This window comes from Chiroxiphia lanceolata, chromosome 3 (assembly GCF_009829145.1).
Source record: "Chiroxiphia lanceolata isolate bChiLan1 chromosome 3, bChiLan1.pri, whole genome shotgun sequence".
Taxonomy (NCBI): Eukaryota; Metazoa; Chordata; class Aves; order Passeriformes; family Pipridae; genus Chiroxiphia; species Chiroxiphia lanceolata.
Genome location: NC_045639.1, coordinates 51,814,023 through 51,829,366, shown reverse-complemented (window position 1 = coordinate 51,829,366; position 15,344 = coordinate 51,814,023). Strand labels below are relative to the sequence as shown.

General features: G+C 36.5%; 1 protein-coding gene across 17 annotated transcripts in view; it reads left to right on the top strand.

Annotated features, from left to right (window-relative positions):
- The window catches only part of SYNE1 (spectrin repeat containing nuclear envelope protein 1), a 298,629-nt gene that overhangs the window by 252,912 nt on the left and 30,373 nt on the right, over positions 1–15,344 (top strand). For 16 of the 17 annotated variants that reach the window (XM_032684535.1, XM_032684534.1, XM_032684533.1 and 13 more), the window contains 4 exons: positions 234–400; positions 6,998–7,160; positions 10,590–10,777; positions 12,887–13,037. In XM_032684535.1, the coding sequence (XP_032540426.1) occupies positions 234–400; positions 6,998–7,160; positions 10,590–10,777; positions 12,887–13,037 (669 nt within the window). Of the gene's footprint in view, positions 1–233; positions 401–2,675; positions 2,842–6,997; positions 7,161–10,589; positions 10,778–12,886; positions 13,038–15,344 lie in introns of those variants that run through there. The other variant, XM_032684545.1, reaches the window with a different exon arrangement.

Here is a 15,344-nt window from a genome sequence, read left to right as displayed (position 1 = left end):
GCAGATATATTTATAGAAGACATCGTGTTTTGTTTTCAATTGGGTGTTTTTTTCATTCTTCTGATAGTTATTTGTATTTATACATCTCATATATGTATGTGGAGTTGTCTCTCCACTGTACAAATCGACAAAAAACCAACATTCACTTGTATTTTTCAATCATTCCCTTAGTAGTGTAGAGCAGAGTATATTCAGAATAAGTACTCTGTTTCTGATTACTCTTTACTGTCCAGGATTATCAAGAGGAAATTGCTATAGCCCAGAAGAACAAAATCCAGCTTCAGCAAATGGGAGAGAGACTTGCTAAAGCCAGCCATGAGAGTAAGGCATCAGAGATTGAATACAAACTTGGCAAGATCAATGACAGGTGGCAGCATCTTCTAGATCTTATTGCAGCCAGGTAAAACCGTTGTTTTGTTTCTAAGTGTTAAGTGGGACAGATTAATATGCTGGGTGTAATGCACTTAAAATCTTTTATTTTTCGTCATTAACTGTGAAATTAATTCATTCTTAACCATCAACACATTTCTGTGAAATTCACCTTCCTGTTTTACTTTTTAGTACACGACATAGTTTCTTCAAGAAGAGTCGATTAAAAACTTTATGTGCTAGAATGATATGGTGGTGATGGTAGGTTGACAGTTGGACTTGATGATCTTAAAGGTCTTTTCCAACCTTAATGATTCTATGTTTCTATGATATAGGATCAGTTGCAATCAGATTTAGTGAGCCTTGCACTAGTACCATCTTACTTTAGATGGTGCTTAAAACTGGATGCAAATACAGTTTTTTTCTAAAAAGTTCTTGGCAGGGGAATCAAAACATTGCATTTGTAGTTTTGGATTTCAAGAAGAGTAGTGCTTTATAGTTCACAATTCTGTGATGTAAGGACATATGCATTAGTAATACTTTAGCCCTGTTAGCAGCAAAAGGGTTTGTTTAGTTTCATCGTCTTTTTTTGTCTGTTCTTTTTTCATATGGTTTTACTGCGTTCCTGCTCTGAAATTTGTAAGCATGGGAGCAGTAAATTTTATGTAAGCAGAAGCATTCTGGTGGCTCCAGCTCCTTTAATAGTAGTTCATTTTAAAATAATGAACGCTGTTTATTTCTTACAGAACAATTCAGTCAGGAAGTGTTGCATTACGGTCAAGGAGCCTGCTGATTTCAGAGGATGTGATGCAACACCAGTTGTTGAACTTAAAGTATATTTAGTATATATTTTATGTCTCTCTTTTGAAATGCCTACTCAGAGAAGTGTTCAAATAATAACCTTCAGAAAGTTTCTAGTGAAAAGTGCTTGCATTCAGAAACTGCAAAACACATATTTAAAATATCTGTGTTGTCTATTCCATGTTAGAGATTAGTGCCCTCTGTAGGGGAACATGTGAGGGTTCAGGATTCTGCATCATTCTTGAGTGGGGAGATACAAACTGCAATAATTATACACTTAACTTTCTCATTCTGTAATCGTGAAGTGTCAAGTCCTAGTTCTAAACTAGTATATGTAGAATATGTATTTACTTTTAATTCCAGATAATTTCAACATACCCTTCTCAGCTCACATGCTCAACACTGTTGTGGGCAATTAAACGTATAACTCTTTCCATTCCAATGCTCACAGAAGTGAAAAAAACTCTGCAAGGTTTCCTGAAGTTGGGAAATAACTGATGGAGAGGTTTGGTGCTAGGTTGTGAACATTTCAGTTCAACTGTTGCTTAGGCCAGAAGCCATTAAAAGCCTAAGCTGTTAACTAATGTATGTACACAGTACTTGTATTGATACCTAATTCCCACTGGACAGAAGGGTTTACATCCCCCAAGATAGTTTTTAGAAGGCTCCAGAGACTCTTTAGACTATGTTCTTGGAGTTTGGAATGTATTCTATAGCATGATTTTGGCTGCATTCTGCTAGTAGATGCAGACTAGTTGTCCTGGTGTTGAGAATAAAATATATCTTTTCACGTTCTGGATGCCTGACAGCATTGATAAATTATTAGAGCCTGCAGACTTTTCTGCAGTGCTACAGTAATCCCTTGCCTAGAGAATTTTTTTTAGGGTTTTGTTTCCTACAGCTGTGAACTAATAGAAAGTGCTCTGTGAAAATGGTTTAATAATTTTTTACTGTGGTAATACATGTCTAGTCTGAATCTTTACCTGTTGATCTTGTGCTGTGTAGTGAAACTCCTCCAATTACCTACAAAAGCATCTTTCTTTTCTTTGTTACATTCTGTTTCCTTATCTGCTTTTTTTTAATTGCCTCTCCATTCTGAGCAGGTCTGTAACTACAGAAGTGACAGCTGCAGAAGGGTAGTTGTGTCTCTGCATCAGAGACTTCTGTTTCGTCCCTTCTAGAGCATTTTCATCCTTTCAGATGAATTTTTCTGATATGTTAGCCAGGTGAAAAAAAGGTCACAGTTGTTTACAGCCAGAAAGCAATGCTATTGCTGCAACTGCTCAGGCTTTGCAAAGAAGGATGTGTTTTCATCGTTTCCCCTACCACTCACGGTCCACATTCCTGGAGATCAAGTCTGGCACATGTTGATGAATGCAAGTTTTATTTAGAAACATGACCAGTTGTCACCATCCAGTCTCATGTTATCAAGCAACGGCTGCTAGTATTTGTTTGCCATGAAACATTTTCTGTACAGAACTCACCAGCAAAGAGCAGTGTGTCCCCTTTCCTCCCCCCTACCCAAAGAACAGTGTTTGCAGGCTTTGGAAGTTCTTCTTTTTTAATGCTGGAAAATTTCATGGTTGTGGCAGAGGACTTGCGTGCTCTGAGGATGGCGGAGGACAGCAGTGTGGATTCAGATCTCCCAGACTGTAACTGTGATATCACAAGGCAGGGAGCTATTTTTGTTTGCTTTTGATTAATACGATTCTTTCTGAAGTCTTGGTTTGCTGGGAAACTAATTGAAAAATTGATACATAGAAATAACTACTATAGCTATAAATTACTGGTTTTCTGCTCAGTTTAAAAACAGTTGACAGTGATAACAGCATATCTTTGTTTACCTCCTGGAATGATTTTTTGATACCAATGGAGACTTAAAACTAGTAAAATCTCCTAGCTGTCTGAAAGAAACCATGGACTGATGTTACTGCTGGTTTTAAATACAAGAGCATGTACACACATGAGAAAAATCAGACTTTATATTTGTCTGCTTGCTGTTTGTGTCATAAAAGGGGCATGGCTAGAAGCAAAATGCAGAGAAGGAAAGAGGCTGTAAAAGAAAGTATTTCAGACTTAACTTATCCAAGCATGTCTGTTCTGTACATATTAACTACTGTTTTGTAACTGCAGGTACTACTTGAACTCCTCTTGGATTTTTGATTCAGCTTCTCTTTTTCCCTCTTCACATTATCTTTTCTAGAAATTTTACTGTTATTCAGAATTCTAGAAATTCACTCTTTGAAAGAGGAAACTGTGACTGGAGTAGTAAATGTAACTGGCAGTACTGGTGTTCTGCTATGTAGTAGTGCTGTACTTTGGACAATAACTCTTCTTTAATCGTAAATAGATTGCTTTTAATCTGATTTTTTCAAAACTGATTTTAATATTGCAACATTTTTCACTATTTCAAAGAGTGTTTCTTAAAACTTTGTCTCTGGTTCCAAGTAAATATTTTAAAAAAGAAACCTTGTCTGCTTTCTACTGTCTACTGTGGAGACTTAGCTAACATGCTCTTACTGACTTTTTTCATGTTGCTTTTTAAGTTTAATATTTGTAGGCAGCTGTCTAAATGACTAATGCAGTAGCTATGAGTTCTATATGATGAATTTTTTCTGTATTTACAAGGTTGTTCCTGTTTAGATTTAAAGGGAATCTAAGGCTGTCTACTTTAGGACTAGTTGAATTATATACATTATATGCATGCTTAATTTTAGCTCCAAGTTGTTTTCCCACTGACTTTTCTTACTGTAGAATAATAGATATTATTAATAGACATTTTAAAGTTTTTACTTTCTTGGGGAAATTGAGGTATATTAATTGGAACATGAAAACATAACCATCATAAGCCCATTCAAATTTTTAGATGAGTTTTCAACAGTAAACCGTAAAAAAAAATTAATTCTGCAGTATTTTACTTCCTGAGAATCTTAAATATTTGTAAAATGTAGCAGGACTAGGGTGTGTGTTATATAAAAAACAATCTTTAAACCAACCATGTTGTGGGTCCAACACATTGACTTTAGCATAGAATATTCATTATCAAGGAGAGGAGTTATCTCAGGTCTTTCACAGTTTCATGCATAGTGCTGCAACAAAAGCATTACTTGATTATTGGAATAATTAGCATTTTAAACATAACCTTGTAAATCAGATCTCAAAAGGTAAAAATTACTAGGCTAGGAATCCCAGATATCTGATTTAGAATTTGACCTTTGTGTCTTAAACATGCTTTTAAAGCACAGACAACTTGCTTGCTGACATTCAGAAAGAAAACTCTTAGACATGATGAATTATGTCTATTATTTGATCAAGGATATGTTTTCAGAGTAGCTAGAGGCATAGCACTGTACTGCAGTTCAGTCAAAAAAAATAAGCTCATCGGACTCCAATAAGCACTTGTTTATTTGCTTCTATTTGTACCATGGGCAAGGAACCCATTACGTTAAACTCAGTACGAAAAAAAACTTGTTAATGGTAGATGGGGGAGGGGAAGGGGGAGGTGGGCAGGAAGGAAGCTGTAGGGTTTGGGTTTGGTTGGAGTGTTCTTTTAGTATGTTACAGTTTTTTTCTTTTTCTGTCTAGAGTAACTTAGTTACTTAGTTAACTCTTAGTAACTTCAGTAACTTTCATGTGACTGAAAATAGCTGTAGTTGGGCTGAGCTTGTTTTTTTGTTCTAGCAGCGATTTAGTCCCATGCAGTCTACCTGAAGCAGAGAGCACTTTCTAAATGATGGACCCTTTATCAGCTGTTGCAGGCAAAATGTAAATAAAATCCAGCACAGATTGCAGAACCACAGAATTGCAAAAAAGAAAATCCTGCTCCAGAGTTAGGACTTGCAAATGATAAAGAGACATTGCTTCTCCACAGGGTGGATGTGACTCGTTGTTCCCTTTCCCACTCCAACGTGTCTGCAAAGGATTGGTCGCATCCAGCCTTGAAAATCTAAGCAGAAAATGGGCAGGATTTCACTCCTGTTAAATAATGTCAGAGATTGAATAGCTGTTTGTGGGTTCCAGAAGGCTGATAACCAACCTTCTTGCTCACCCTATGAAAAAGTTGCAGTTGGTTCAAACCCAAAAAAACACTGTGTGTAGAACCATAGGTTACAAGGAGATGGTGCCCCCAGACACTGGGTGTTCTCCTAATATCTCCCCTGTGTTTTGGGATAGCCTGATAATGGGGACTGAGGCAGTCTGTCAGCACAGTTGAATTGACTTCAGTCTCTTCATAGAGAGATTTTTCAGATTATCCAGATTTTTTTCCAGTTACCATGATTATTTTTCTTTCCGGATCACAACCCTACAGCTCTTGGTCATGAGAGTCTGGCAAGGAAGCTGCATTTGAACTGTTCTTAAGAGTTTTCAGCACTGAAGAACCACAGTTTGACTATCTGTGAGCTAAAGAGAGTGCTATAAAGAGATGAAAATTTGAAAGATTTAGCTTATATTTTTTTAAGATGACATTAAAATCTCTGAGATTATCTTAGTAGTCAGCTGCAACTGCTGCTTTAAATGTGAAAACACTTGATAAATTTTCTGGGTAGTATTGTGGAAAAAATATGAATTGCTTTGTTGGAATTATAGGATAGTTAGGTGGCATTTTGTTTGTTGGACGAATCTGGCAATCCTGTATTTTTCAACCTGATTTGGTCAGTCTATTCCCATCTACGCTCACCTTAAAAGCTTTCTGAAACACTGAAGTAGTAGAGCAATAGAAGCACAGAAGGGAACATTACTCAAGATTTGTTTGTGGTACCATATAAACGGGGTGGAGAAAAAAGGAAAGCTTAGAAAAAATTTCTAAGTCCACTAATGATGCATTTTACATAACATAGGGATAGGAAGGAGTGAATTACTGGCAGATGTTTTTGCAGTTCAAAGTGACTGAAGAAAAAAATTCTGATACGATAAGGGTTTAGTCAAATTTATTCACTTTCCAAGCTTAGTGCTCCCTTGAATAAAAAACAAAACAAAACAAACAAACAACAAAAAAAAAACCACAATCAAACAAAACTATATAATTTTTCCTGGCCATTTTTGTTCCAGGGTCAGGATCTCAAGAAAAATATGAGTTGGAAATTGCCATGCAGTTCCATTCCAATTTCTTCTGTTTAAATCTGAAATAATCCAATCAAACCAACTCAAAGTAGCCCTTGGGATTCAGGAATTCTCCCTAAGTTCTCAGCTGGATGTCTAAAATGTATTTATTCAAGGACAAGTCTCCACCATGGAACAGGTTGCCCAGAGAGGTTGCCTAGATGATGCCCTATCCCTGGGAATGTTCAAGGTCAGGCTGGATGGGGTTCTGAAAAATCTGATCTAGTTGAAGATGTCTCTGCTCATTGCAGAGTGGGTGGACTAGATGACTTTTAAAGGTCCCTTCCAACCCAGATGCTCTGTGATATGTAGTTCAGTGTTTTCATTGGGGTGAAAAAGGCCTTAGTTCACTCAGTACATTCCTCAACCAGTACTGATTAAATGGGTAAGTTATTTGTACTCTAAGAAGAACGGATATCATCTGTTGGTCAAATACACAACTAAATTACTTTGGTTGTTTTGGAGGTGTTTGATGTGTGAGTTCATTAAAAAAAAAAAAAAAAGAAAATTTTTCTTAACAAATATTTAAGTCAACTGATAAAGGTACATAAGCTATGAATGCCGGATGATATGCACATATAGTAATATACTTCTGTTACATAATAAAGGAAGACTTCACAACAGAATTTGCCATGTAAGTGAAGTTTCTCTGAAAACCTCCTGAAATGTATGCTGTGAAATTTTTTCCTTAGGGTGTACTTATGCTGCTATTTATTTTTCTTTACAGGGTAAAGAAATTGAAGGAGACCCTTGTTGCAGTGCAGCAGCTGGATAAAAACATGAGTAGCCTGAGATCTTGGCTTGCCCACATTGAGTCAGAGCTGTCCAAACCTATCGTCTATGAAACCTGTGACTCTGAGGAGATACAAAGGAAGCTAAATGAGCAGCAGGTAAAATACAACACACTTATCAGGTGAACAATGACATGGGGGAGAGCCAGAGTGCCCTTGGGCTGTCCATACCCAGCTCAATGCTGAGAAGGCATGAGGCAAAGTACTTAAATATCAAGGCAAGTGGTACTTACTGTGTCACTTATAGAGCCTTCTGCTGTCTTGACATCGAATCCACCAGGAGCTGATTGACATTTCCAAGAAAGGTAAGGCACCAACAGATGTAACCTGAGCGAGTTATGGCAATTGTTTTTCCTTTGGGGCTTGTGATTTTTGTTTGTTTGAATTGTCTGTTCCCAGAGGCAAAACTGACACCTATTAGACCTTGCAAATTTTGCACATGCTTGAAAATTACTGGTTTCAGCAACCTAACTCAGTTTTATTTTGCAGCTTGTTTGAGAATCATTTTGCACGCAAAGATGCATGAGCTATACATGTGAAGTTAAAATTGGTTGGTTTATAGTACATAAAGCCTTTATGCAGTGCTAGAATAAAATGTGCAGAAAAATCTGAAGTCAACCAGTTTTTGGCATAGAAACTAATGTTACTTCTGAGATGATTTACTATACTTTCTCTTTCCTGTTCCACTTCACTGCCCAGTGCAGTTTTACCTAGAAGCACATTGCTGGAGAGAACTGTTGTTCTGTTGTGTTCCTGTTGGTTATTTATTGGCAAAATTACTTTTCTGGTGCCTCACTGGAGACTGATTTACTACATGGCTGTGCAGAATTGCTTATATATATTCTATATGGAATTTATGTAGGGATAATAATTTATAATACACAAGCATCAGTAATGAGTGGTGTTTCTGAGACAGTAAAGTGCTGGGAAGGGCTAAACATTGCTATCAACAAAGTAGATACCTGAGATTTTTAGCTAGCATCCCTATGCAGGCATCCCAGAGTTTGTTAAAACCACTTCTTATGGGACTTTTTTTGAGCACAGAGACTGGTATATCTCTGCCTTTCACTGCTTCCTTGTGGCGACAGCATGCAGTGACATTCTGAAGAATTGACAGTGGTTTAATTTGAATTCTAAATGGGAGAAATAGCAGTGAATCTTATCCTGGGAAGATGCCATATTTGGGAATTTGATGATTTGATAATAACACTACAAGTCATAGTTATAATAATAATTTTAAAAACCCACCCACCTTCAATGTATGGCAACCAGTATTTTTGTTACTCAGAGGCTATATCACTATCTACCATATCTCAGAAGGCCACTTTCTCATTTTGTTCCCTCTTTCTTCTTCTGTTAATGATCTTATGTTCTTTTTCATGTTTAATCTTCCACTGAAGTCATGTTGTCTTCCAGTTATTCATATGAAAAATTAGGTTAAAAATATTATATTGTGAAAGAGGAGGGCCAAATTCCATTTATGTGACTCCATTATCTACTTCTCAGCATTTACTTCGGCCAAACATCAGCTTTGCAGATTGCTGGTCTCTAGTGAGATTAAAAATACAGTTGAATCTGGATATCCTGGGGAAGGTAGGGTCACTTCAATGCAGTATTCTCCTAGGGTCACAAATTCAGTTTTAAGGATTACTTGTTTCTTTATTTTCCCAATCTGCTACCACTTCAAATGTGAAAAAGTGGTGTTTGCTTCTGGGTAAATAAAGTAAAAAAAAAAGTTGTATATGGGTGACAGCAGTGCATAAAAGTGATGCTCCTTTGTGAACTAACCCAAAGGTTTAATGTTCTCTAATAAACATAGAAAATTTTGAAATATGGGAAATAAATATAAAGGTTCTGTTGGTGAGTAAAAAAAAGTTTAATCCTTAGGAATGCTCAGGACCCACAACTGGCAGTTCTCAGTACTGCTTTACTCCAAAACATCAGGTTACATGTGTTATCTGAACCTACTTAACCTCAAGTCTCTTAGCTGTCTGGAGTGTGTGTTTCTTAAAGTATTACATCTGATTATAGTATCCACCCTTCATAATGTTTCAGGGTGGATAGAAGAAGAATAAGCACTATGACTTAACAATGGAAGTATTTTTCAGGCAAGTGAAAGTGAAGGCCATCCTTAAGATAGAAAACGTGATTTTCCACTTGATAGTCTCATGTAGATGTTTACACAATAGCTTTCTGTTTCATAGATGAGAAGATGAAAAAATTACTTCACTGAGTGCAAACCCAGTTATCACAAACAACCAAATCAAATGGTTGATATAGGTTGACCTTGCTCCATTTCAGATTTCCTGAGGTTTTTACATTCGACATTTACATCTCATTTCCTCCTGGAAGGCATTTTCAGATCATACTACTAGTTGTAAGAAAAGTTCCTCTAGTTAGACCTTAAATGTGTGTAGACACAATATGCTGACAATGTATTTCCCTTTGCATGTCATAGTTTACTTCCACTGCAAAATTATAAAGAGATGTGTACTCATACTCAAGCTGCCAAGTTCCTGTTCTCCTAAATAAAATTCCACATCTTAGTTGTCCTAATAGTTCTTTTCTTCATCTGAATCAGAAGTGAGTGTAGTATTCTAGATGCAATATAGCACTTTCTGACATAGTTTCATTAGTATTTCTTTGTCACTCTTGGAATTATGTTGTCTTGACTTTATTATTGTCCATATTGATTTTTTCCATCTAATATTCTGATGACTCATTGCAAATGTAGACAGAAGTCAAGCAGAGTTTCTTTTCCTTGCGCTGATCCAACAGCAGCAGCCAGTTAGTTTTGTGACTTAACATGAATCTGGATTTCAAAGCTGAATTTGAAATATTACTTTGAGATGAAATATTATCATCAGTGTAGAATGAGCCATTGCAACCAAGAAACCAACAGGAAAAATAGTAGTGATCACATACAGTAAGTGCTAAAGCAGCGTGAGTGCATTTTCTTTAGGTGTCTGGAATTTTCCTTTTCCATTTCCAATGAAAATGCTACAGAACTGGAAAGTTGAAGGAAGAAAAATCTCCTACTACACGTGCCCTGTTCAACACATGCTGCTGCCAGTCTCCATATCAAATATGCCATTTTGCAGCTAGCTCACCTGGGGAAGAGTAGGTTCACAAAGGATCCCTCACATATTTTCTTCTCACACTTTTCTTACTAACTTCTGCTTTACATTCTCTGTGGTAATGGGAGAGGGCTGGGAATAATTCTGCCATTTATTGGTGATGTTGATTAAATGTGTGTGAAAGATGCTCAGCTGAGCATGCAGAGCTCTGGCAGTTTGTACCAGGTAATGGTTTGGTGTTTGTACTCCCTTGGGAGAGCTGTGCATGCTGCCAGATTCTCCTGGCCTAATTGATAACATTGCAACACCACTTGCATAGTCTCTTAATTGGTATTTATCAGGTGTTTTTCTTCTGTTTGCAAGCTTTTTCCTCTTTTTTAAATAAGTAGAAGAGAAATACGTTTATTCATGTTTTGCAATTTCTCTGAAGAACTAATTTCTTCACCTGCAGGAACTTCAGAGGGACATAGAGAAACACAGCACTGGAGTGGCATCTGTTCTCAATCTGTGTGAAGTACTTCTTCACGACTGTGATGCTTGTGCCACAGAAGCAGAGTGTGACTCTATCCAGCAGGCTACACGCAATCTGGACAGAAGGTGGAGGAACATTTGTGCAATGTCAATGGAAAGGCGACTTAAGTAAGTCTAAAATGCCAATAAGTTAGTATTTCCTTCCACTGGCAGAAATACAGGGTGGTATGTATGTTATATGGTTGTAGTGCTGAATAAAAGAGTGTAGGGGTCAGTAAAAGATCATATATACTGCATAAAAGCCAATAACTTCTATGCTGGGGGTCTGGGGGGGAACCCCAAAATTTTGGGTTGCGCATGCATTATACGAGGTACAGATAAAAATCATCAAATGTCACTTGGAAGTCCTTTGGTAGAATGATGTGATATTTCCCATGCTTCACAGGAATGAGAGAGAAACTAGAGAAAGCTCAGATGATAGCACAAAGTCCAAGAGATTTAGAAAACATGACCTAAAAGGGAGGCTGTAACATTTAAGTTTGCCCTAGAACTACTGAGATTGATGGGGAAACTAGTTATCGAATGGGTGGAATGTTATTCCAGGTATTAGAAGTTTCATGTACCTAATGTTCCTCAACAGTTTCTGTTATGTCTGGTTTTGTTTCTTTGGAAGAAATCTGGAATTGAATACTCATATGAAGTTTCCTCGCCTGCCCACCTTAGCTGTGCTGAGCAAGTGAGGGCCATAGCACCCATGAATCTTGGGTGTAGTCTGGTTTACTGCACGTGCTTAGACCATCTGTAGGCTGCATGCCCATCATATCCAGAAGATTCATTGTTTTCTATTGCCATATCGGATAGCATGGGTGATTTCAACAGCAGTAATGATGTAGGCTAGATTAGGCCAATGCTATGTACTGTGTGCTGACTAATAATAATGTGACACATGGTTACAGGTTTAAACTCCTGTATTTATTATCATTGTAAATTATTAATCTTATTTGTTTGATGTTTACATAGTTATATAAACAACTCTAGGTAGAATTTATGACTTTTCAAAATGCTGAATTAAGCTTTTTATGATCTTTGGTTTTGTGGAGTATTCTTAAGGTATTTAGTAAAATTTTTCTTTAGTTTATGCAAAACGTTCATTGCTTTTAAGTTGTGTTGCTCTATATCCATAGATTGATATCTTTAAGTCGTTTTATATTATTACCATGACAATTCTTGTATAGAATATATATAGATACAGCTTATTAGTTCTATTTTTGAATATTTATGAGTTTTTCATACCTTTGTGTCCAATAAATCAATTCAGAACTGTTTTTAGTTAATGTGGAACAATGCATTGAACTTTATTTTACCTTCTTACAATGTAGCCATTATGCTTTAGCTGATTTGTACTGAGCTATCAGTATTTAGGATCTGTATTGTGCTAGAAACAATTATTCACATTAAAAAGCAACTTTCCAGATGTCGAAATTCTACTTAAACATATCATCAACAAAGCATAAATTTTGCATAGATCAGGTGTTTTTTAGTCCTGCATGTCTAAGATTTGGGAAATATGTATTTTGTATGTTCTACTGTGAAATAACCTGTCCCAGAAAAGACTCTGTTATTTTAAATCAAGTGATGCTGAACTTCTTGGCATTTTACAGTCTCAGTATTAAGCCCATTTGATTTCAGTGTCAAGTGTTTGCCACTGTTTTTACATATTCCCTTGAAGTCAAAATGGTTTTTTTTAAACATTAACTTTTGGAGTTTTTAAAATAAAAATACGTTTACAATGTATATTGAGAGAAAGCGTTATACCACTAGTTGGTAAATTAAAAAAAAGTTTATGTCCCTTTGCAGTGCATAATAATGACAACTTTAAAATATATGCTGCAACTTCTTTGGCATTTGTGCAGTTTAAGGTAGTGTGGATTTCTGATCTCTAAAATACTGGCTTAGGTACCTACAATGGGACTGTATTTCAGAAGTTATTTAACATGTGCTCAGCTTTTAGAACTCCTATTACAAACATAACTTTTTTTATACTCATTCCAAAATTAGATGCATTAAAAAAATAAATGCCTTCATCTTATTCTAGCTCAGTCTGGAATGAGACAGCCTTCCCTGTGGTCTGTTTATAGCCTGGATGTCTGAGTTAGATTAATAGTCAGTTATTGTCTGGTGCAGCATTAGTTTGCTGTTTTAGATGATTGGTTAAAGTTCTGTAGGTCAACTGGCCATCAGTCCAAGCGTTCCTTGATTTTCTATTATCTGTTGCAGAATTGAAGAGACCTGGAGGCTATGGCAAAAATTTTTGGATGACTACTCTAGATTTGAAGACTGGCTAAAAGTCTCTGAGAGGACAGCTGCTTTCCCAAGCTCCTCTGGTGTGCTTTACACTGTTGCTAAGGAAGAACTGAAGAAATTTGAGGTGATTTATAATGGTTGAAATTTAATACCTACTGATCACATTGCAGCAGCCAGCTGGTGTTCTTCCTTCCCATAACCAAGTCACTCAGCAGAGACACTGTATTAATATAGTGGAGTTGATGATTTTGTAGCTGCCTTCAGTGTCAGGTTTCTAGAATGAAAAAACAGTGGAAGGTGGCAACTGGAAATGCTAATAAATCTGTTCACTCTCCCTTACTGTTTGTTCACCAAAGCTAGATTTCTCACCTTTTTTATTTCTGCAACTTTTTAATATGTCGAGACAGTAGGTGCTCCAGCGTTGTAAATCTTACTTCACCAAATACAACTTCAAATGCATGCTGCGTGTTTTATCTTTTGCTTTGATTTTATGCCCCTTTTCTTTCTATAACTCTCTGAAATCTTTTTGTATAATGTACAATAACCCCCTTTTAGATCCTTACACCTGAAATTTATGTTCATGCAAATACTGTTACATGTTCACATGGGGACACCCTTGTGACTTAAAAGTGCATGCTTCAAAACTGACAAGCTGTCACTTTGGTCAGTGCTCAGGAGCTTGTTACATAGCTCTATTGTATCTATTGTTGTGATGGCTTGTCTCATAATCACAGTGGATTGTATACCTATGTGTAAAGCACATATGTCTTATGGCTAGTCACAGGTGAAAATCATTTGCTTGGATTCATATTTGCAAAGAGTATATCAAGATGAGAGAGAAAAAAAGAACAAATTATTTAGGCAATTCTGTAAACAGTCAGGTGCTGTAAAGTATTTACCATGAAAAAGAAATGCAAATTTTAAACAATGTCTAAGACCAGATACTTTTTAGTTTAACAATTAATTCAAAAACATAAACTGTGAAGTGCTGATTCGAGTTTTGTAATTGACATTCACATTCACATTTCTGAATTTACTGGCCAAGTTTTGTTGTTAAACAGACTTCACTATGCCAGACTTCATTATGGTGAGTTAGGTTACCATAGTATTAAAATGTTTGCTTCCTGGACACAAGTACTCTGCCTCAGACCTCTTTCCCTTTGTCCCTTCATTGAGTGAGCAGGATCTAAATCTCTTGTTTAGCAAGTCTCTGTTTGAGAAGCAGTACCAAAAGCATATTGACTCTTTGATTTTCACAGCTGATCTGACTTTGCCCAAAGTCTGTTTCATTGAACCTCAACTGTCATGGTGACCTTTCCTCTCCAGCAGAATTGTGGATGTTTTTGCTTTCAGCAAGAACTAGATGTGAAGAGAAGAATGTAGCCTCTCCATAAGCCTGCTTTTAATGTAGTTTGGTTCTTTCTCTTTTTTCCTTCTTTTTTTTTTTTCCTGAGCACCTACTTTCTGTGCCTACCAGGAATGGAAGCTAGAAAATTGTGGTTTTCAAATGCAGCAGAATTCAGCGACTTCGTTGTGAAGTCAGTATAAAGTCAGCCATTTGTAGATACTAACAGAAGCAGGTTTCTGCTTTAATCAGACATTTTTTTCTAATTTTGTTTTCCTCTCCATATCTGCACTTGAATTAAAAAAAAACAACAACACAACAACAAAAAAAGAGGTCATCAGACCGTATGAGAGCCTTTCAGTTCCTGAGCACAGAGGTCAGAAATGGTTCTCACTGACTTCACTGTATGAAGTCAAACTCCTTCCTCTCCAGTAGTTTATGGAGAAATGAAAAGAGATTACAGGAAGGAATGCAACAGATAAATTCTTGTGTAGCTGAGATGAAGAAATGGAAAGCAAATAAGCAGCTGTTCTTTTGCTGGAGGAGGCTTGGTAACAGGTGAAACAACAACTGCACACTTTAAGATTTCATGATCGTAGTAAATACAGTCAGATTTGTGCCTCTAATATAGGAATCCTTGTGCAATTTTAAATTAATTCAGTTCTACTGAGCATTTCACTCCAATTGCAAGCCCATTTGCTTCTTTTTGGCTCTTCTCTACCCAATTTGATGGCCATTTAATGAAGATAATTGTTATATTGAAAGAACTCTACAAACTTCGGTCTTTTTTCCAACCAGTGTCTTTACTTTCCTCTCTGGTAATACAGCAGAAATGTGCTTATTTCGTTTTTAGCTTTGAATGGTACAATATGAAGAGTATGTATTTTTATATAGAAAACTCATGTGTAATTAAAATTTATGTACTGAAATTTATTACCTATCACTCTTCTACAGTCCTTATTAAGGGAGATGACTAGTTTTGGGAGAGATTGACTGTTTATTTGCATTGTGAGGAATATCAAAGAGCAAGTTTTGTAGAACTACAATGGGATCCAAACCCTACTTGTATCAGAAGAGAGCTGGTTT